At 40.9% G+C, this 20936-nt stretch overlaps 1 protein-coding gene and 1 pseudogene across 6 annotated transcripts in view; one reads left to right on the forward strand and one right to left on the reverse strand.

Annotated features, from left to right (window-relative positions):
* Nucleotides 1–20936, forward strand: part of TADA2A (transcriptional adaptor 2A) — a 69168-nt gene that overhangs the window by 36547 nt on the left and 11685 nt on the right. For 4 of the 5 annotated variants that reach the window (XM_017539880.2, XM_037742501.1, XM_017539881.2 and 1 more), the window contains 4 exons: nt 10984–11047; nt 13574–13617; nt 18077–18187; nt 20022–20093. In XM_017539880.2, coding sequence (XP_017395369.1) covers nt 10984–11047; nt 13574–13617; nt 18077–18187; nt 20022–20093 — 291 coding nt within the window. The remainder of the gene's footprint in view (nt 1–10983; nt 11048–13573; nt 13618–18076; nt 18188–20021; nt 20094–20936) is intronic. The other variant, XM_037742500.1, reaches the window with a different exon arrangement.
* On the reverse strand, nt 2667–3494 carry LOC108312122 (annotated as a pseudogene). The gene has a single exon (XR_005202045.1). The product of XR_005202045.1 is annotated as a mitochondrial transcription rescue factor 1-like (transcript).

Raw genomic sequence — 20936 nt, forward strand, 5'->3', positions numbered from 1 at the left:
CTTAGTGTAGTTTCTTCTTGCTGCCATCTCTTTCCCTATCTCCTTTCACTTGTAAAAATCCTTCCTAAATGGCCAGGTGTAGTGGCTCATGCCTGTAATCCCAGCACTTTGGGAGGCTGAGGTGGGTGAATCACGAGGTCAGGAGTTCAAGACCAGCCTGACCAAGATGGTGAAACCCCATCTCCACTAAAAATACAAAAAATTAGATGGGTGTGGTGGTGGATGCCTGTAATCCCAGCTACTTGGGAGGCTGAGGCAGAGAACTGCTTGAACCCAGGAAACTGAGGTTGCGGTGAGCCAAGATCGCATCACTGCACTCCAGCCTGGGCAACAGAGCAAGACTCTGTCTCAAAAAAAAAAAAAATCTTCCTAAATTTTGGAGTACTCTTTCCCTGAGTTTCTCAAGATCTTAAAATTCTCGTTATAGTGTCTTCTAAGTCATTGTTGTACCATAACCCAGGCAAGCAAGAGATACGATAAGCTCCTCCTATGTGCTGGGTCTGTGTTTTCAGTACTTCTCAGGGCTGCACATTAGTACAGTTTACAGTACAGTTTACTCTCCCTCTGTCTGGAAAGGTTATTTCAGCAAGTTTTCTCTCCTAGGTGTGATGCGTGAACTCCTTCACCTCCCACTGTGTTTTTCAAATTATATTTCTTTGGTGCATATTATTAGCCTTTAAATCCTTTAACAATTAGTAGATCAGAAATCCAGCCTGGTCTGTGGCAGTTCCTTTCACTTGATAGTGATTTCACTGTTTTATATATAGGATATTTCAGACATGAATACAATTAATAATAACTGCTAATACATATAGCATTCACTATTTGTCAGTTACCATTCTAAGCCCTTCATATATATTAAGTCATTTAATCCTCACAAAACCTTAGGAGTTGGGTATTACTATGATTATCCTCATTTTACAGATGAGGACATTGAAGCATGGAAAGGTCAGATAACTTGCTTGGAATCATACTGCCAGCAAGAGGTAGAGTCATCCCCAAGTCTGTGTTCTGAATATACTGTACAGTACTTAACTGTCTTTACAACCTTGATTTTTTTTTTTTTTTGTGAGACAAGGTCTTGCTCTGTTGCCTAGGCTGGAATGCAATGGCACAATTATGGCTCACTGCAGCCTAAGCCTTTTGGGCTCAAACTATCCTCCCACCTCCACCTCCTGAGTAGCTGGGACCACAAGCATGCACCATCACACCTGGCTAATTTTTAAAATTTTTTTGTAGAGACAGGGTTTCACTGTGTTTCCCAGGCTCAACCTTGAATGTTTGTTGCTGTTTTTTTTTTGTGAGGTTTCACATTTGTTATCTTCTATAGCTTCAACACATTTCTGAGGAATAGGTATTTTCCTGTTTTACATTTAGGGAAATGCACAAAGAAGTTAAGTAATTTGCCTAATGTAGGGGTATCCAATCTTTTTGGCTTCCCTGGCCCACATTGGAAGAAGAAAAATTGTCCTGGGCCACACATAAAATACATTAATGATAGCTGATGAACTAAGAAAAAACAAAAAACCTCATAATGTCTTAAGAAAGTTTATAAATTTGTATTGGGCTACATTCAAAGCCATCCTAAGCTGCATGTGACCCATGAGCTGTGGGTTGGATAAACTTGGCCTAATGCTTCCTAGTTGCTGACTTTAGCCATTAGATTGCATGATCTTCCCTTCACAAAATTATTTGTGTGCATCTTGGCCAAAAGCTTGGGGAAAAATGGCTTTTAAAAAGTGTTGCTTTGGGGAATACCTGTGTCACAGGTTCCTACTTGTTTGGTTGCAGTAGGAATTTTGATTGGCCTCCCTGCAGTTAAGACCTCTGAGTTGGTTTTCTTGCCAAGCAAGCAGTAAGTGCCTTCTGTCAAGAAAACAGAAACATGTTGTTAGCTATTTTGAACAATGTTAGAAATACATTGCAGTGGGAAGGAGCTGCCTCTGACTTCTGCCCACTTCTTGAAATATTTTAAGGCTAGCCGTTTGGAAACTTAATCAGTCTCCAGTGTAATCACAGGCAGACTGTGCTTCCCCCAAAGCTGAGATATCAGGGGCCTTGTATCAATGGACAGGTTATAGGTGGTTTTGGTTTGTTTGTTTTTAATTATCTCTGGTTCTCTGTTTGCCAGCTTATACTGCAGCTTCCAGCTGCTTTAGGTAGACTGAACCAATAATTCTCATTTTTGTAGATTCTGCTTTCTCATTTCTGTTCTGCCTGCTGTGCTGTGGTCCTCCCTAGGTTATTCATACAGTTAAGATCTTGTAATCAGTTGAGTATGTAATCAGCTGCTATCTGAGTATGCTCAGAGACAGCTTCAAATATGATTTTTTCTCTGGGAGAATTCCAGTTCTCCTCCATTTGCTTCTCTGTGTTTCTTTTCTTCCTTTTGTTCTCCAGAGCCAGTTGTACAAGTTTAAACTACTGAAATGATCAAACTAGTACCAATTATCAGCAGTATTTATTTAGAGGCTTTTTGTTTTTTAAAGAAATAGAGTCTTATTCTGTTGCCCAGGCTGGAATGCAGTAGTACAGTCTTTAGCTTACTTTAGCCTTGAATTCCTAGGCTCAAATGATCCTCCTGCCTTAGCCTTGCAAGTAGCTAGGACATGCCACCACACCTGGCTAATTTACTAAAAAAAAAAAAAAAAAAAAAAAAATTTCCCCCACAAACACTGAACTTTATTTTCATAAAAATGTCCTTTTTCTCAGTTGACCCCATCCTCTGCCACTAGAAAGCAGCTTTATTGCTAAAAAGCAATCCATTTATTTAGACATTCTCTTCTTAAGCAACTTTAAATTTTCCACCATTGTACCACCACTGTATTTTTTACTTTCAGTCTTCTCCTCAAATATTTATCCTCTCCAGTGAGAAGATCCAGTGTATCTCCCACTTTGACTATTCTGCTTTTCTTCCATAATTTTTCCTCATTCAGCCTGAGTTCCCCTTTGTAGAATGCATATTCCACTTTGTTTCTCCCAATGTCTAGGCCCATCTTCAGGACAGCATCATATCAAAAAGACTGCACTGCTTTTTCCACGGCTTTATAGTCTTTCAGTGTAGTAGGGTCATCCTCAAGCTTTGCTTCCTGCTCGCTCATCTTGTCATGATCACTTTCTTCATAAGAGTCCTCTTCATCATCTTTTTGCAGAGACTTTTTAGTAGATTTTTTAGAGCTTATATTACTTTTGAGTCATATGGAAAATGGAAAAATATATTCTGGAGATATTAAAAGCCCTGGGAGTCTCAGCGAGAAAATATGGAAAAGTGTTTTATAATTTGGTGCATGTAACTTGGTACTAGACAAATACAAGTATCGATTCCAGTAAGTACAGAGATTGTATGACAAAGTTGTCCTTCGGAGAACACCACAGAGTCCAATCCAGACGTCTGGTTTTCTTAAAATACCAGCAAGCAGCTTGACACTAGTCATAGCCATGGCGTTTATAACCTGTATGTCAGAGCCTTTCATCCCTCCCTAACCCACCTGCAGGGAGTTCACTGCCTGGGGACCCCCTTTGCCCATGCCCTTCAGCTTCAAAACAATTCAATTGCCTTTCTTTTTTTTTTTTTTTTGGTACAAAATAAAACCTTTGCTCTGAAAAAAAAAATGGTTTTTTTGTAGAGACAGAATCTCAGTGTGTTGCCCAGGCTGGTCTCAAAACTCCTCCTGGCCTCAAGCAATCCTTCTACCTCAGCCTTCCAAAGTGCTGGGATTACAGGCCCCTTTTTTTTTTGAGATGGGGGTCCCTCTGTAGCCCAGGTTGGAGTGCAGTGGTGTGATCTCAGCTTACTGCAGCCTCTGCCTCCTGGGCTCAAGCAGTCCTTTCACCTCGGCCTCCCAAGTAGCTGGGACTTACAGGCACGCACTACCATGTCTGGCTAACTTTTTGGTTCATTTTTGTTGAGATAGGGTTTGACTATGTTGCCCAGGCTGGTATCAAGCTCCTGAGCTCAAGCCATCCACCCACCTCGGTATCTCAAAGTGTTGGGATTACAGGTGTGAGTCACCATGCCTGGGCTTTTTAAAAAATTAAATCACTCCCACACAAATCTCAGGAAACAACATGGCATGTTGTGTCTTACAAAAATCACAGAAATGGGCCTGGCACAATGACTCATGCATGTAATCACAGCACTTTGGGGGGCTGAAACAGGCAGATCCCCTAAGGTTAGGAGTTCGAGATCAGCCTGGCCAACATGGTGAAACCGCATCTCTAGTAGAAATACAAATAGTAGCTGAGTGTGGTGGTGGGCACCTGTAATCCCAGCTACTTGGGAGGCCAGGGAAGAATTGCTTGAACCTGGGAGAGGTTGCAGTGAGCAGAGACTGTGCTGTTGCACTCCAGCCTGGGCGACAAGAGTGAAACTCTCTCAAAAATAAAAAATAAAAAAAATCACAAAAATGTTTTGTTAAAATTAGTAGTACTTTTACTGGCTCTTCAAAACATTTCTTTCCTATTAAATTCATCTTACAGGGTAGATAAGTGAGATAAGGGGATCCTGAAATATGGCCAGGTGTGGTGGCTTACACCTGTGTTCCCAGCACTTCGGGAGGCCAACTCGGACAGATCACTTGAGGTCAGGAGTTGCAGACCAGCCTGACCAACATGGCGAAATCCCGTGTCTACTAAAAATAAAAAAATTAGCTGGACTTGGTGGCACGCACCTGTAATCCCAGCTACTTGGGAGGCTGAGGTGGGAGAATTGCTTGAACCTTGGGAGGTGGAGGTTGCAGTTAGCTAAGATTGTGCCAGTGCACTCCAGCCTACGCAACAGAGTAAGACTCTATCTAAAAAAAACAAGATCCTGAAATATGGTAAATATTCAGTGTGTTTTAGCTGTCTTTATTATATTTGTTTCCCTTTCTGCCTTGAACTGTTGACTTCCTGTTCTTTTCTTTCTCTTAAGAGATAGAGTCCCCTGTAAAACTTGCATTTGGTAATACTGTATGTCAGAGGCACTACCTCTCCTTTTTCTTCCTACCCACCACTTCTACCACATAGGCTTGTAAAGTGCATCGCCACCAGCATAGTGTTCTAAAGCCCATCATTCCACAGCAGCTGTGTTACAATACAATGACAGGAATAGGCATTCTATGTTCAATCTGGACTCTTACATGTAACAACCCTATAAATCAAGAAATATTTCATTTGTAGAAAGAGTTCTGCTACCTAAAAAAAAAAGAGTTTGAGGCTGGGAATGGTAACTTACACCTGTAATCCCAGCACTTTGGGAGACCGAGGCAGGCAGATCAGGATGTCAGGAATTCGAGACCAGCCTAACCAACATGGTGAAACCCTATCTCTACTAAAAATACAAAAATTAGCCAGGCGTGGTGGTGTGCGCCTGTAATCCCAGCTACTCAGGAGGCTGATGCAGGAGAATTGCTCCGGGAGGTGGAGGTTGCAGTGAGCCAAGATCGCTCCACTGCACTCCAGCCTGGGTGACAGAGCAAGACTCTGTCTCAAAAAAAAATAATAATAATAAAGTTTGAAAACTGTTGCCTTGGCTGGGCGCGGTGGCTCAAGCCTGTAATCCCAGCACTTTGGGAGGCTGAGGTGGGCGGATCATGAGGTCAGGAGATTGAGGCCATCCTGGCCAACATGGTGAAACCCCGTCACTACTAAAAATACAAAAAAATTAGCTGGGAGTGGTGGCATGCGCCTGCAGTCCCAGCTACTCGGGAGGCTGACGCAGGAGAATTGCTTGAATCCAGGAGGTGGAGGTTGCAGTGAGCTGAGATCATGCACTCTAGCCTGGCGCCTGGCAACAAAGCAAGACTCTGTCTCAAAAAAAAAAAAGAAAATTGTTACCTTAAATCTTGGACCTGACAGTGTTGAATTATTTTTAGTTTGTGGGCAGTTATAAGGAAAAGTAAACCAATGTTGTTTAAATATTTGAACTTGTTAGAAATGAACAAAAAGAATCCATGATAGTTGATTTTTCTTTTTTACGCTTAAACTTTAAAATACTGCATTTCCTCACCTCTTCAGATTATCCAGCTAGGAGTTAGGTTATTTTTATCTCAGACCCAAGGGAGAATGGCCTGGATAAAGTGCTCCTGGACATCTCCCAGTGATTGAAGTTACATGCATAATATAGGACATCTGCTCATAGCCCAGCATGTAAGATTTTGGTATTGAACTTTCCAGTCTAAGAATATCCTGCAGATGAGATGTAGAGATAGAGAAAGAGGAAAAAAAAAAAAAAAAAAAAAAAAAATAAAAAAAAAAAAAAACTTTTTAAAAAAAAAAAAAAAAAAAAAAAAAGAAAAGAATATCTTAAGGCCAGGGAGCAGTAAGATGCACAGTAATGAGTCAGTATGGGGAATCAGAATTTATTTCTATTATCTTATCAGGGTTATTATATTAACAGTGCATCAGGATTGTACATTGCTCAATTTTTGTTTGCTTTCATGTAATAAAGGAAATGGTTGGTTCTAATGAGCCATTGTGTTCTGTTCTCTTACTTAATCGGTCCCACTTTTTCTACCCTAAAATTTAGTTCCAGCAGAAGTGTGGCTTCCAATTGTTCTATGGAGGTACCTTCAGGGACCACTTCTGGAAAAGGCAGCTGAAGGCAGAACAGGCAGAAGGAGTTCAGCTAGAGCAGATCTGACTTATCTGTTCTAAATAAGATTTTATTTGAAAATATGGTTTAAAACTTACTGTAGTAGAATATGTACAAATGTGTTGACTGGTTGCCCTCATGGGCTAAACTGGAACTTGGATCTCACATTCTTTGGATGAGGAATGAGATTGTATTACTGTTCAGAGTTAATCAGCATTCCAGAGGCTGTAGGCTCTATTTTGCATTGAAGCTTACTACCTTGAAAGAACTGATGTTTTTTGTTTTTTGTGTTTTTTTTGGAGACAGAGTTTTGTTCTTGTTGACCAGGCTGGAGTGCAGTGGTACAATCTCAGCTCACTGCAGCCTCTGCCTCCGCCTCCTGGGTTCAAGTGATACTTCTGCCTCAGTCTCCCGAGTAGCTGGGATTACAGGTGTCTGTCACCACGCCCAGCTAATTTTTTGTATTTTTAGTAGAGACAGCGTTTCATGATGTTGGCCAGGCTGTTCTTGAACTCCTGACCTCAGGTGATCCACCCACCTGGGCCTCCCAGAGTGCTGGGATTACAGGCGTGAGTCACAGTGCCTGGCTGACGGCATTCCTTTCTAAGAGGAATCCTCAGCAGAGAAACTGGATTGTCCTCTATGGAAAAAAGCACAAAAAAGGGACACTTTGAAGAAATTCAAAAGAAAAGAACCTGCTGAGCAGTCAAATTCCAGAGGGCCGTAACTGGTGCATCTCTTGCTAATATAATGGCCAAGGAGAATAAGAAACCTGAAGTTAAAAAGGCTTAATGGGAACAGCTAGCAGGGCTGCTAAGGAAGCAAAAAAGGCAAAGTTAGCATCTAAAAAGACCGCAACGGTTGCTTCTAAGGCACCCATAAAGGCAGCATCTACACAAAAGATTGTGAAGCCTGTGAACGTGTCAGCTCCCCAGTTGGTGGAAAACACCAGGTTGACAGATCAGATTCTTAAAGATTGAACTATAAAAAAGTATAAATTATATTACCTAATATTTGAATAATGTATTTTATTTTTTCAGAGGACACATGGTAGGTTATATTGTGCTTTAGAGCCTCTTCTATAAATACATACAGTAATTAAAACAAAAAACACCAAATACTCAACTTACGCAAAGCTTAATTGATAAATTATTAAGACAATGTCAGAATCTATTGCAATCATTAAATCTTAAGGTGCTTTCAGAATCCATAGGTGAAAAGAAAGGTTTAATGTAGCATAGTGCTAAGTTTTGCATTACTCATATTTTCTTCTAGCGTTGTTAATATCTGGCATTCATTTCTTAACCCTAAGGTCTTCTGGCTATAAAAAGGCTGTGGGAGTTTTTTGCCTCTGAGGCTTTTAAAAATATATATTGCATTTTCAATTAAGTCAGATTTAGAATATAGGAGTAACACAGAGAAAGTAAACATTTAAACAATTTCAGAGTGTTTCCTACTTAAGACTCTGGAACCAGACTGCTTAGGTTTGGATCTCTGCTCTGTACTTAACAGATGTGTGATATTGGGCCGTTTGTTTTTGTGTGTGTGGTGTATAGTGCATATGAGAGAATGATAGGAAACAAGAATGGGGCCAGGTGCAGTGACTCACGCCTATAATTTCAGCACTTTGGAAGGCCAAAGCAGGCAGATTACTTGAGGTCAGGAGTTCAAGACCAGCCTGGCCAACATGGTAAAACCCCGTCTCTATTAAAAATACAAAAATTAGCCTTGCATGGTGGTGCACATCTGTAATCCGAGCTACTCAGGAGGCTGAGGCAGGAGAATCACTTGAACCCAAGAAATGGAGGTTACAGTGAGCCGAGTGCCACTCCACTCCAGCCTGGGCAACAGAGCAAGACTCCATCTGGAAAAAAGAAATGAGTGGAAAGGTAGGCATAATCAAGACGGTAAATAGTCTTGTATAACATGCAAGAGTTTGAACTGTATGTGGATGGGAAGCCACTGAAGAGTTATAAGCAAGGGAATTATACCATTACATCGTGCTTTAAAATATTTCCCAAGTACCATGTGGAAGGGCTGAGTTGGAGTAAGGCAAGAATGGAGTCAATAAGTGAGTAATGATGCCTCTCTTACAAGATGGCATCAGGATGACAGCAGAGACAAGATGCCTGAGCTAGGGAATAGGATTAGGGATATGGGGGTGAATTTGAGAGATTTAAGTGGTCAGTGCAGTGCAGTATAGCTAAGACTCATTGACTATGGAGGAGAAGGAGGAAGAGTCCAGATTGATTTCTGTCTTGGTCAGCTATCTTTACTGTGATGATGTTACCCAATATAGGAGTTTTAGGGGATAGGAAAGGGGTAGAAGTTTGCAACTGAAGGCCATGTGAGTAATGATATCCAGTAGCAACTGGAGCTAAAAACATATTGAGGCCGGATGCAGTGGCTCACTCCTGTAATCCCAGCACTTTGGGAGGCTGAGGCGGGCGGATCATGAGGTCAGGAGTTCGAGACCAGCGTGACCAACATGGTGAAACCCTGTCTGTACTAAAAATACAAAAATTAGCTGGGCATAGTGGTGGGTGCCTGTAGTCCCAGCTACTCAGGAGGCTGAGGCAGGAGAATCCCTTGAACCTGGGAGGCGGAAGTTGCAGTGAGCCGAGATCGTGCCATTGTACTCCAGCCTGGGTAACGGAGTGAGACTCCATCTAAAAAAAAAAACATGCTGAGTTTGAAATTATGTGTTTTGATGGTACTTGGACCCATAGAAGTAGAGGGGTTTATGGGACTAAGGCGAGGAGTAAAAAAAATGAGAACAGAACCCTTTGAAGCTCTGAAGATGGAAGGAGTGGCTAGGGAAAGAAAGAACCAGAACTATTATATTGATTAAAACTTTTACTATTTATAGCCTCTATCCTCCTTATTCCCTGTGTCTTTAACATGAGACTAAAGCCAGGAAAGGATTGGGACCTGGGAAACCAAGCAGGGCTTTTATACTGGTTAGGCTGGTTGATGGAACTTTTCACTACAGAATGCAAAACTCTACACCCTAAACAGTTGCTGCTGCCCAGGTGGAAACTCCTACTCTGGGAAAATGTCTACACTGTACCTTTATTCACATTAGTCTTGCCTTAACATTGTCTCTTACTCCTCTGTAATTATGACCATGATCAATATTGATTCTTTTTTTTTTTTTTTTTTGAGAGTCTTGTTGCAGTGCCCTGGCTGGAGTGCTGTGGCATGATCTCAGCTCACTGCAACCTCTGCTTCCTGGGTTCAGGTCGTTCTCCTGCCTCAGCCTCCTGGGTAGCCAGGACTACAGACGCATGCCACCACACCCAGCTAATATTTGTATTTTTGGTAAAGATAGGGTTTCACCATATTAGCCAGGCTGATCTCAAACTCATGACCTCAAGTGATCCACCCACCTCAGCATCCCAAAGTGCTGGGATTACAGGCACGAGCCATTGCGCCCAGCCAATTTTTTTTTTATTTTTATTTTTTTGAGATGGAGTCTTGCTCTGTCGCCCAGGCTGGAGTGCTGTGGCATGATCTCAGCTCACTGCAACCTTGCCTCCTGGATTTGAGCAGTTCTCTCACCTTAGCCTCCCGAGTAGTTGGGATTACAGGTTCCCACCATACAGAGTTTCATCATGTTGGCCAGGCTGGTCTTGAACTCCTGACCTCAGGTGATCTGCCCACCGCAGCCTCCCAAAGTGTTGGGATTATAGGCATTAGCCACCATGCCCAGCCTAATATTCATTCTTATGAGTACTCTAATTGATGTAATTTCTAGCACATGTATTACTGAAGATCAGACATTTACTGTATATAGTAATAGATACATAACAGTTAATTCAGGGGTATGTGTGCATGTTTGTTACACAGGTAAACTTGTGTTATAGGGTTTGTTGTACAGATTATTTCATCATTCATGTATTAAGCCTAGTACTCATTTTTCCTGATCCTCTTCCTCCTCCCAGCCTCCACCCTCTGATAGGCCCCAGTGGCCGTTGCTCCCCTCTATGTGACCATGTGTTCTCTACATTTAGCTCCCACTTACGAGTGAGAAGATGCAGTATTTGGTTTTCTGTTTCTGTGTTAGTTTGCTAAGGGTAATGGCCTCCAGCTCCATTTATGCCCTGGCAAAAAGGAAACGATCTCATTCATTTTTATGACTGCCAAAAGCAGAATTATAATCTACTGAGTAATGCCATAAAATAAATAAATAGGGAAAAATAACCTTATTGTAATTTTCTGATAGAGAAATTATGCTGCAATATTTTTATTCCAGAAGATAAATTTTCTAGACTAGTAAGTGTGGAGTAATTAGCAATATGAGGTTCAAATTTTGGGTAAAAGATATATTTTTGTCTTGGTTTTATTCATTTATATTATATATATAATGTGCATATATATATATATTATATGTGTGGATTTATTTATAGCTCTGAAGATGGCTGTGGTCGATATCTATCATTCCAGGTTAAAGGAGAGACAAAGAAGAAAAAAGTAAGTATAAAAAACCATCCTGCCTCCTTTCAGCTTTGGATTATGGGTGTGTGTGTGTGTCTGTGTGTGTGTGTGAGAGAGAGAGAGAGAGAGAGAGAGAGAAACAGACAAGGTCTCACTCTGTTGCCCAGGATGGAGAGCAACGGTACCATCATGGCTCACTGCAACCTCAACCTCCTGGGCTTAATTGATCCTCCCACCTCAGCCTCCTGAGCATGTGGAATACAGCAGTGCGCCACCATGCCTGGCTAATTTTTTGTATTTTTTGTAGATATGGGGTTTTGCTCTGTTGGCCAGGCTGGTCTCAAACTCCTGGACTTAAGTGATTCTCCCTCCTCAGCCCCCAAAGTGTTCGGTTTGCAGGCATGAGCCACAGTCCCGGCCTCAGCTTTGACTGATTGACTACATATAGCCCATGAGAGAATGCTCCACCTGGGGCTCATCTTTTGACCTTAGAGAAGACTCTGACCCTCCTTAGACCTCAATTTTTTCCATCTCTCAAATGAGGATAATAATTCCTGTGTTATTTTTATATCCTCTGTCCTTATCCTTTATTGATGTTATGATGAACAATGAATAATATGAACCTACTGTTTAAGTCTCTTTGAAATAAAAGAACAAGATAAAGGCATCAAGACATTATTAAGTTGTTACTTTTTTTTTTTAATATTTGGGAATCATTCTTTGCCTTTTTTTTTTTTTTAATCTTGAGATGGGGTCTCGTTCTGTCACCCAGGCTGGAGTGCAGTGGCGTGATCTCAGCTGACTGCCTCCCAGGTTCATGTGATTCTCCTGCCTCCGTCTCCCGAACAGCTGGTACTGCAGTTGTGCACCACCACACCTAATTTTTCCATTTTTAATAGAGACGGAATTTTGCCATGTTGGTCAGGGTGGTTTCGAACTTCTTACCTTATGTGATCCACCCACCTCAGCCTCCCAAAGTGCTGGGATTATAGGCATGAGCCACTGTGCCCAGCCCTGTTATGCTTTTTTAATGGTCTCGTTCTAACTGTTCATTTAAGAGAAGCCTTTTATCTAAAAGGATTTCAAAGAAATTCTGAACAAGTTTCAGGCATACTGATTATTCTTCTCTTTGCAACATATCAAAAAGTATACATTCAGACTGAGAAATTATGGATCTCAGAACCCTGTTGGTTTCAGAGAAGAATATGCAGAGGGTATAAGTGTACATGTGTGTGCATATATGTGTAGGCATGTATTTACTGTGGTGTTACTAACTGTAGACACAGTGGTATCTCAGCAATAAAAAGGAGAGAAGCCAGGTGTGGTAGCATGAACCTCTAGTCCCAGCTACTTGGGAGGCTAAGGTTAAGAGGATGACTTGAGCCTAGGAGTTCAAGGCCAGTCTGGCCAATATAGGAAGACGCTATCTCTTTAAAAAAAAAAGGGAAAGGAAAAAAAAGGGGGACTTGAGAGGCACTCTTGAGGAACTAAGACGTCCAAAGCAGGAGTCCTCAACCTTTTTTGGCATCAGGGAATGGTTTCATGGAAAATGGTTTTTCCATGGATGGTGGGGGACAAGGATGGTTTTGGGATGAAACTGTTCCAACTCAGAACATCAGGCATTGGTTAGATTCCCATAAGGAGCACACAGCCTAGATCCTTCACATGAGCAGTTCACTATAGGGATTGTGCTTCTGTGAGAATCTAATGCTGCTGCTGATCTCAAAGGAGGCAGAGCTCAGACAATAAAGATGCCCACCTCCTTTTGTGTGGCCTGGTTCCTAACTGGTCCATGGCCCAGGGGTTGGAGACCCCTGATCTAAAGTAAAACTTACTGTCTGCTTGTCTGGAGTTAGCTTTCATGTAGTGCTGAAGAAGCATACCCAGTTGTTCCTATGAGAAGCTTCATTGCCAGTTACAAATACCTCTGGTATAAATCAGATTCAAGACACAATCCTGCCTAGTTTAAATTCTCTTTTGCTTAAAACACACAATTTGAGCTAGAGAGTATTGTAGAACTCAGCTATTGATGTTGCTATCAAATCTTTTGTTTTATGATATCCTTTCATTAAACATGCACAATATTTATTTCTGGTAGCATCAAAGTGTTGTGTGAATGCACTGTTGTAAATGTTGAATATGTGATCATAGTGCTTTTTACAGTTAGCAGATTTCTCTAAAATGGCTGTTCTCAATTATTTCCACAAGCTGAATAGATTAATTTTATGACATGGACAGCGATTCTCCCTTCTGTTTCATCTTACGTGACAGACTTGTTTTTTTAGCATTTGTGAGTAGTTATTGATTCATTCATTTATTCATTCATTCAGCAAATAGTCATTGAGAGCCTACTATGCCCAAGGAGAGGAAAAACCCGTGATCCCTGAGACTCTAAAATTGTGTTAGTGATTCACTGACCTGCAGAAGTTTGTGGGAGTGACTTTTTGGATCTCTGTATTCTACCTCAGAGTGTTTAAGATATCTAATGATAGCTATATGTGGAAAGCATTACTAAATTGAAAATAATTCTAATACACAAATTATTGTGGCTTTTCATTCTAGAATTATAAGAGACCATGGATTAATCAACCTTAGAAAGTTTCAGTGTAAGTATTAGCAGTTTTCTTTATCTTACAATTTTTCCAATATTATTGAATACTTTTAAATAAATCATGTATTGTAGTTCTTAATCCAAGTTGCATATTAGCCTAATCTACGAAGATACCTAAAACTCTGATGCATGGCTGTCACCCCTGATTAATCAAGTAAGAATCTCTGGGTTTGGAGGTACAGCATCTGCATTTTTAAAAGTCTTCAGGGCAATTCTGATTCATAGTGAAAGTTTAAAAGTATTAATTTGGGGCCGGGCATAGTGGCTCATGCCTGTAATGCCAGCTGTTTGGGAGACTGAGGTGGGCGGATCGTGAGGTCAGGAGATCTAGACCATCCTGGCTAACACAGTGAAACCTCATCTGTACTAAAAGTACAAAAAAAAATTAGCTCGAAGTGGTGGCACATGCCTGTAATCCCAGCTACGTGGGAGGCTGAGGCAGGAGAATCACTTGAACCCGGGAGGTGGAGGTTGCAGTTAGCCTAGATCGCGCCACTGCAGTCCAGCCTAGGCAACAGAGTGAGATTCCCTCTCAAAAAAAAAACAAAAACAAAAACAAATAAATAAAATAAAAGTATTAATCTGTAGTCAACAAAACATGTATTAAAATTCTTTTTGTATAGTAATTACAGTGTCAATATTAATGAATCATTTTCTGGAGTCAAGTTTTGCAACTGTGTGTTAAGTGTAACATAACCTTAATCTTCAGGTTGTAAAAATATTTTAGATAAGGCAGGTGTGGTGGCTCACACTTGTAACTCTAGCACTTTGGGAGGTTGAGGTGGGTGGATCACCTGAGGTGAGGAATTCAGCACCAGCCTGGCCAACATGGTGAAACTCCTGTCTTTACTAAAAATACAAAAATTAGCCAGGCATGGTAGCATGTGCCTGTAATCGCAGCTACTTTCGAGGCAGAGGCAGGAGAATCACTTGAACCTGGGAGGCAGAAGTTGTAGTGAGCCAAGATCCTGCCACTGCACTCCAGCCCAGGTGACAGAGCTTGACTCCTGTCTCAAAAAAAAAAAAAAAATTAGATAAAAATTAACAAAGTGATATCTTTATTTTGCATGGTTGTAGACAGACAAATGACTTTAATATTATGTGACGGTGATAAAAATAAGTACAGTCATTTTTCAAATAAATGCTACCTTGATCTTACTGTGTTGTTGTTGTTGTTTGTTTTTTAAGAGAGAGAGTCTTGCTCTGTTGCCCAGGATGGAGTGCAGTGGCGTGATGGTATCTCGCTGCAGCCTTAAACTCCTGGGCTCAAGTGATCCGCCCACCTCAACCTCCTTATTACAGGCTCGAGCTACCTCACCTGGCCCTTATTTTAAATATCAGAGATACCTAAACAGGGCAGAAAAGTCCCGGTACCTTTTCTTCTTCCACAGTGTAGAGTCTGTTTCACAAATAAGAAGGATGATATCATAATAACAATCACAATGTTTGTATGAAAATATTTATAATAGTTGTGTGTCATAATCTTTTTTTGTAAAAGTGCCTAATGGTTGTAAAACATATCCCAGTTGATGGATTTTTATAGGGTTATTTCTTTAATAATCCATAGCATTATGGGATTCAGTCAGCAAGGTTAAGTGTCTTTTCAATATAAATAAATATCCAGCCAGGCATGGTGGCTTGTGCCTGTAATCCTAGCTACTTGGGAGGCTGAGGCAGCAGATCACTAGAGCCTGGGAGTTCAAGGCTGCAGTGAGCTATAATCATGCCACTGCACTGTAGCCTGGACAATAGAGCAAGACCCATATCTGAAAACCTATAGTATTTAAAAAATATATAGCCATGGTCATAAGTATGTTACATTTTATGTCCTTTATTATTTATTTTTTGAGACAGGGTCTCTAGTTGCCCAGGTTGGAGTGCAGTGGCTCAGCTCCCTGCAGTGTCCACCTCCTAGGATCATGTGATTCTCCCATCTCATCCTCCTGAGTAGCTGGGATTATAGGCGTGTGCCACCATGCCCAGCTAATTTTTTGTGTTTTTAGTAGAGATGGGGTTTCACTATGTTGTTCAGGCTGGTTTTGAACTCCTTGGACTCAAGTAATCTGCCCACCTTGGCCTCCCAGAGTGCTGGGATCATGGATGTGAGCAACCATGCTGCCTTATTTCCTATATGTTTTCACTTTATGTTACACATTTTTTTCAAGTTACTGTAGTGTTTTAAGGATATCAGTTTTAACAGAGTACGTGATATGTACTTTTAATAGTTAAATATGTTGTATATATTACATATAATTATATGCATAACTTTAATTTAGCTTGTTTTCCGTTCTTTTAATCATTACATAAATAATGCTGTGATGAACTTGTGAATAAAGCTTTGTCATTATTTAGGATTTTTAAAATAGATTTTTAGAAGTGGGATTAATACATCTAAAACTGTGACCATTAAAAATTATTGATACCTGCTGCCAAACTGCTTTCCAAAAGATGGTTGTATGAACATTTGTTTCTTCTAGCAGCATATGAGATTGCCTATTGAACCCTGTCCTTATCATGACCTGTGGATTTGCAAAAATAACTCAGGATCAGATTTAATTGGTCGTGTTCTAGTAGACACAGCAGTAAGTTCTCTATCGGAATTCCCTAGTTTTCCATAATAGTTCAGTTTATTTTTGACCTTTACTCCTCAAAGACATAGACTGTTGCATAAATTCTACTTTCAACTGATAGGGGTCAGTTTGACTTCATTATTCTATTAACTGTGTTTTTTCAAATATAGGGCTGAGGGGAAGCTCTGTTGCTTCTGAGAGTGTAGAAGTAGAGTGTGCAATGTGGTTTCAGAGATATTCAGTTGCCATTATACAGAATGTACAAGTGACCTTAATATGGTAGGCAGGGTTTTTTTTTTTTTTTCCTTAAAATTTAAAAATTTTACTCTGTATTCTTCTGTGTTGTTGTTTGTTGTTGTTGGTTTGTTTTTTTTAAATGATCTATGGCTGCTCTTTAAATCAGCTTTTAGAATTTTTGGATAAGAATGTCTCCTGCAATAGAAAAGATTCACCTAAAAAGAGGACTTAATTTAAATAGCTGTCATAGGCCAGGCATGGTGGCTCACGCCTATAATCCCAGCACTTTGGGAAGCTGAGGCAGGAGGAATGATTGACCCTAGGAGTTCAAGACCAGCCTAGGCAACATAGGGAGACCCCCATCTCTGTTTAAAAAAAAAAAATAAGGCCAACCACGGTGGCATGTGCCTGTAGTCCCAGGTATTTGGGAGGCTAAGGTGAGAGAATCTCTTGAGTCTGGGAGCTTGAGGCTACAGTGAACTGTGATTGTGCCACTGCACTCCAGCCTGGGCAACAGAGCAAGACCCTGTCTCAGAAATAAAAAATAAAAAAGTAAGCTAGGAAAAAAAAAAATAGCTGACATAAATGAAAGCCTGTATCTTTAGTCTAAGAGTAGACAGAACTAACCTAATTACTGATTATCAGATTGAAGTGACCCAAGTAGCAGCTGTAGAGTTCCTGACTGCCTCAGTCTACCAGTTATTGTCAGTTTTACTCTCCATCTTCTTTGCAGATATGCCTTTTGATTAGCTGTTTGGTCAGTAATGATCCCCAGAGTTGCAGCCCTGGCATCCCTGCAAGATATTTTCATGACACTTGTCAAATATAACTTCATTAGGACTAAATTAAGTTACAGTAGTTGATTTAGTTTGGAGAAAGGCAAAATGACCCATATGAAGAATGAAAAAATATGTATCTTGCTTGAGGATGTGTAGATGGGACATGCAAGAAATCACACTTTTCCCAGCAGTGGCAAATCTTCTGGATGGATTATTGTGTCTTTAGTTTCCTTGTTTTCCTGTGGGAGTTAATACCATAAATTTTGGCCATAATTGTTCCTAAGCATGTAAGCTCTGCCTTTAATTTTCTTGTCCATTACTGCCAGCACCTCCTGCCCCTCTGTGGTTTAAAAGACAGTGAGGTGGCCAGGCATGGTGGCTCACGCCTATAATCCCAGCACTTTGGGAGGCCAAGGCGGGTGAATCACCTGAGGTCAAGAGTTTGAGACCAGCCTTGCCAACGTGGTGAAACCCTGTCTCTACTAAAAATGTAAAAATTAGCTGGGTGTGGTGGCAGGGACCTGGAAGCCCAGCTACTTGGGAGACTGAGGCAGGAGAATTGCTTCAACCCAGGAGACAGAGGTTGCAGTGAGCTGAGATCATGCCACTGCACTCCAGCCTGGGCGACAGAATGAGACTTCATCTCAAAAGAAAAAAAGAAAAAAAAGTGAGGTATGGGAGATCAGTAGTGCTCAGTGGTGGAGATGATCTCCGTGATAACAACATCCCTGAGGGATATTTGCTGTGATGCTGTTATCATTATGATTTTAGTGTTTTGCATTCTTGGCTTTCCTGTTTGCTTCCTGTCATGGATAAGTTAGTCACCTTACATTTCCCATGACACATTTATGTTTTTTTTTCTCTGTAGTAATGGAACGGCGGTATCCCAAGGAAGTCCAGGACCTTTATGAAACAATGAGGCGATTTGCAAGAATTGTGGGGCCAGTGGAACATGACAAATTCATTGAAAGCCATGCATGTAGGTGGTTTTTGAGCCTTGAGCAGTATTTGTGTATTTATATAAGTAGGATTGAGAATGATGTGTTTTATGTGAAGTTCTGTAAATAAATGGACATTTCTGTCTTTGTTCCCCATTATTACAATGAGACAAATTTGGGACTGTGGGAGTGGCGAAGAGAGGTTAAAAAGCCCTAATGGCTTCCCCCACCGCCCCAGATAAATAATAATTTAATAGTTTTTCTCCCCACTTTTTATCATGGGTATTTTCAAATATATATAAAAGTAGAGATATAATGAATTCCTGTGTATCCATCATCCAGCTTCAGTGGTTTTCAACACATGGCCAGTCTGGTTGCAGCTTTATCATCCACTGCCTTCCCTCCTGCCCTCAACTGGATATTCTGAAGCAAATCCCAGTTTATTTTGTTCATAAATATCTTAGTACTAAAAGTAGTTTTAAAAATGAGGACAGAGATGGATAGCTTGTGGAGATAGTACTTCCATTGTTCTCTTGTCTTTCTGTGGTATTTCTGTGAGAGCACTACCCAGTTACCATTTGATTTTTCACCATAAAAAATTAAAAGTTGTTAAAATAAAAAACTAAATAAAGAAAAAAATGAATAAAGAAAAATTAAAAGTTGTTATAAGGCTGGGTGTGGTGGCTCACACCTGTAATCCCAGCACTTTGGGAGGTCAAGGTAGGAGGATCACTTGAGCCTGGGAGTTTGAGACCAGTCTGGGCAACACAGTAAAACTCCATCTCTATAAAAATACCAAAGTTAGCTGTGGTGCACACCTGTAGTGTCAGCTACTCTGAAGGCCGAGGTGGGAGAATTGCTTGAACCCAGGCAGCAGAGGTTGCAGTGTGCAGAGATCGTGTCGTTGCACTCCAGCCTGGGCAACGAGAGAGCCTGTTTCAAAACAAAAAAAATGTTGTTATGGCAGTAAGGCCTAGACTGTTAATATGGACTCTGGCTTATTCTGTACCTTTCATCATGACATTTGTTCATGTGGCCCCTAAGTTTAGTTCTGAGAAGGTACTCTACCAAGGCCCTTATTCTCATCATAAGATATTTCTTACATAGCATTGCAGACATTTATCTGAGCCAGGTTGGTTGTCCTCACCAATCACCTTGTTTGGTTGGCATTCTTTGTGTGATTTGTAACAGGTGACTGATCCTTTACTTCCTGTCCCAGTTTGGGACACACCCCTGGTTTATGTGTCAGTCCAAATAACTACACTCCATGGATGGAGTCTAGGCTCTTCCTTCATTCTCTTAAGCAGCCAAATTTGAATGTTTTATTATTTAATAATCCAAAGAGTACATCCTGATCTGTGTGCTCAGAGGAGGCAGAAACCTTTGGTTTTGGAAAACACAATGCTCTTATGTTCCAATAGGGAAAAAGCTGTAAAGAAACTTACTGGGCTTGCACACAGAGCTTTTGTCCTTCCCTTGCATCAGGGCCACATCAAGTAATATCAGAGACAGATTTCATAAAAGAACTTGGTCATGTGGGTAGAACTTTTAACAGAAGATAGAGCAGGTAAATTTGGTTGTTAAAAAAATTGTATTTTATAGACAAATTCAGCCACTTCACTAAGTTTTCTAGAAGACAGTTGCAGCTGCTACCTCTGGAAGACAGACAGCAGCTGGAAGACAGCTGGAGTAGGTTTTCCTCAGCTCTTGGGTAAAATTTCTCATGAGAAGTTACCAACAATAGGATTCTTCAAATGAACTTGCCTAGTCTTTTATAATAGGCAGAATTACTGAAAATGCTCAATAGCAAAAGTGCTCACTGATGTTTCTTTTGTTTTTCTAATTTTTTTCCTTCATTCTTTTCGGGGAAAACAGTGGAATTTGAACTCCGAAGGGAAATCAAGAGGCTCCAAGAATACAGGACAGCAGGCATTACCAATTTTTGTAGTAAGTATGCTTCAGCTACTTACCATACCTGAGGGGAAGTCTCTTCCTAACACACAGAGGAGGTCCCTGAGTTGTGCATTTAAAAAAAACAAACTTTCTGGCCAGTCGTGGTGGCTCATGCCTGTAATCCCAGCATTTTGGGAGGCTGAGGTGGCAGATCACGAGGTCAGGATTTCGAGACCTGCCTGTCCAATATGGTGAAACCCCTATCTCTACTAAAAATACAAAAATTAGCTGGGCGTGGTGGCAAGCACCTGTAATCTTAGCTACTCAGGAGGCTGGGGCAGGAGAATCGCTTGAACCTGGGAGGTGGAGGTTGCAGTGAGCTGAGCCCCTGCCATTACACTCCAGCCTGGCAACAGAGCGAGACTCCATCTCAAAAGACACCCAAGCATTCTTTTTCCAGAATGTTTTAAATCTTTCTAGTAAAGTTTCATTTATTTTAATCCCTATAAATAAGATTATCTAAGGTAGAATAAAAGTTGTGAGACAAAGGAAAGAGAGATGCTGTTTTAGATTTAGGATTCTGTTGAGGTTCCTTAAAAAAAGAGAATCTTGAGCTGGGAGCAGTGGCTCACGCCTGTAATCCAGCACTTTGGGAGGCCGAGGCAGGTGGGTCACTTAAGCCCAGGAATTTGAGACCAGCCTGGCCATCATGGTGAAACCCCATCTCTACTAAAAATACAAAAATTAGCCAGGCGTTGTGGTGCATACCTTTTATCCCAGCTACTAGGGAGGCTGAGGCACAAGAATTGCTTGAACCCGGGAAGCAGAGGTTCTAATGAGATGAGATTGTGCCACTGCACTGTAGGCTGGGCAGCAAAGCAAGACTCTGTCTCCAAA

This window comes from Cebus imitator, unplaced genomic scaffold, assembly GCF_001604975.1.
Source record: "Cebus imitator isolate Cc_AM_T3 unplaced genomic scaffold, Cebus_imitator-1.0 Scaffold121, whole genome shotgun sequence".
NCBI classification, from domain to species: domain Eukaryota; kingdom Metazoa; phylum Chordata; class Mammalia; order Primates; family Cebidae; genus Cebus; species Cebus imitator.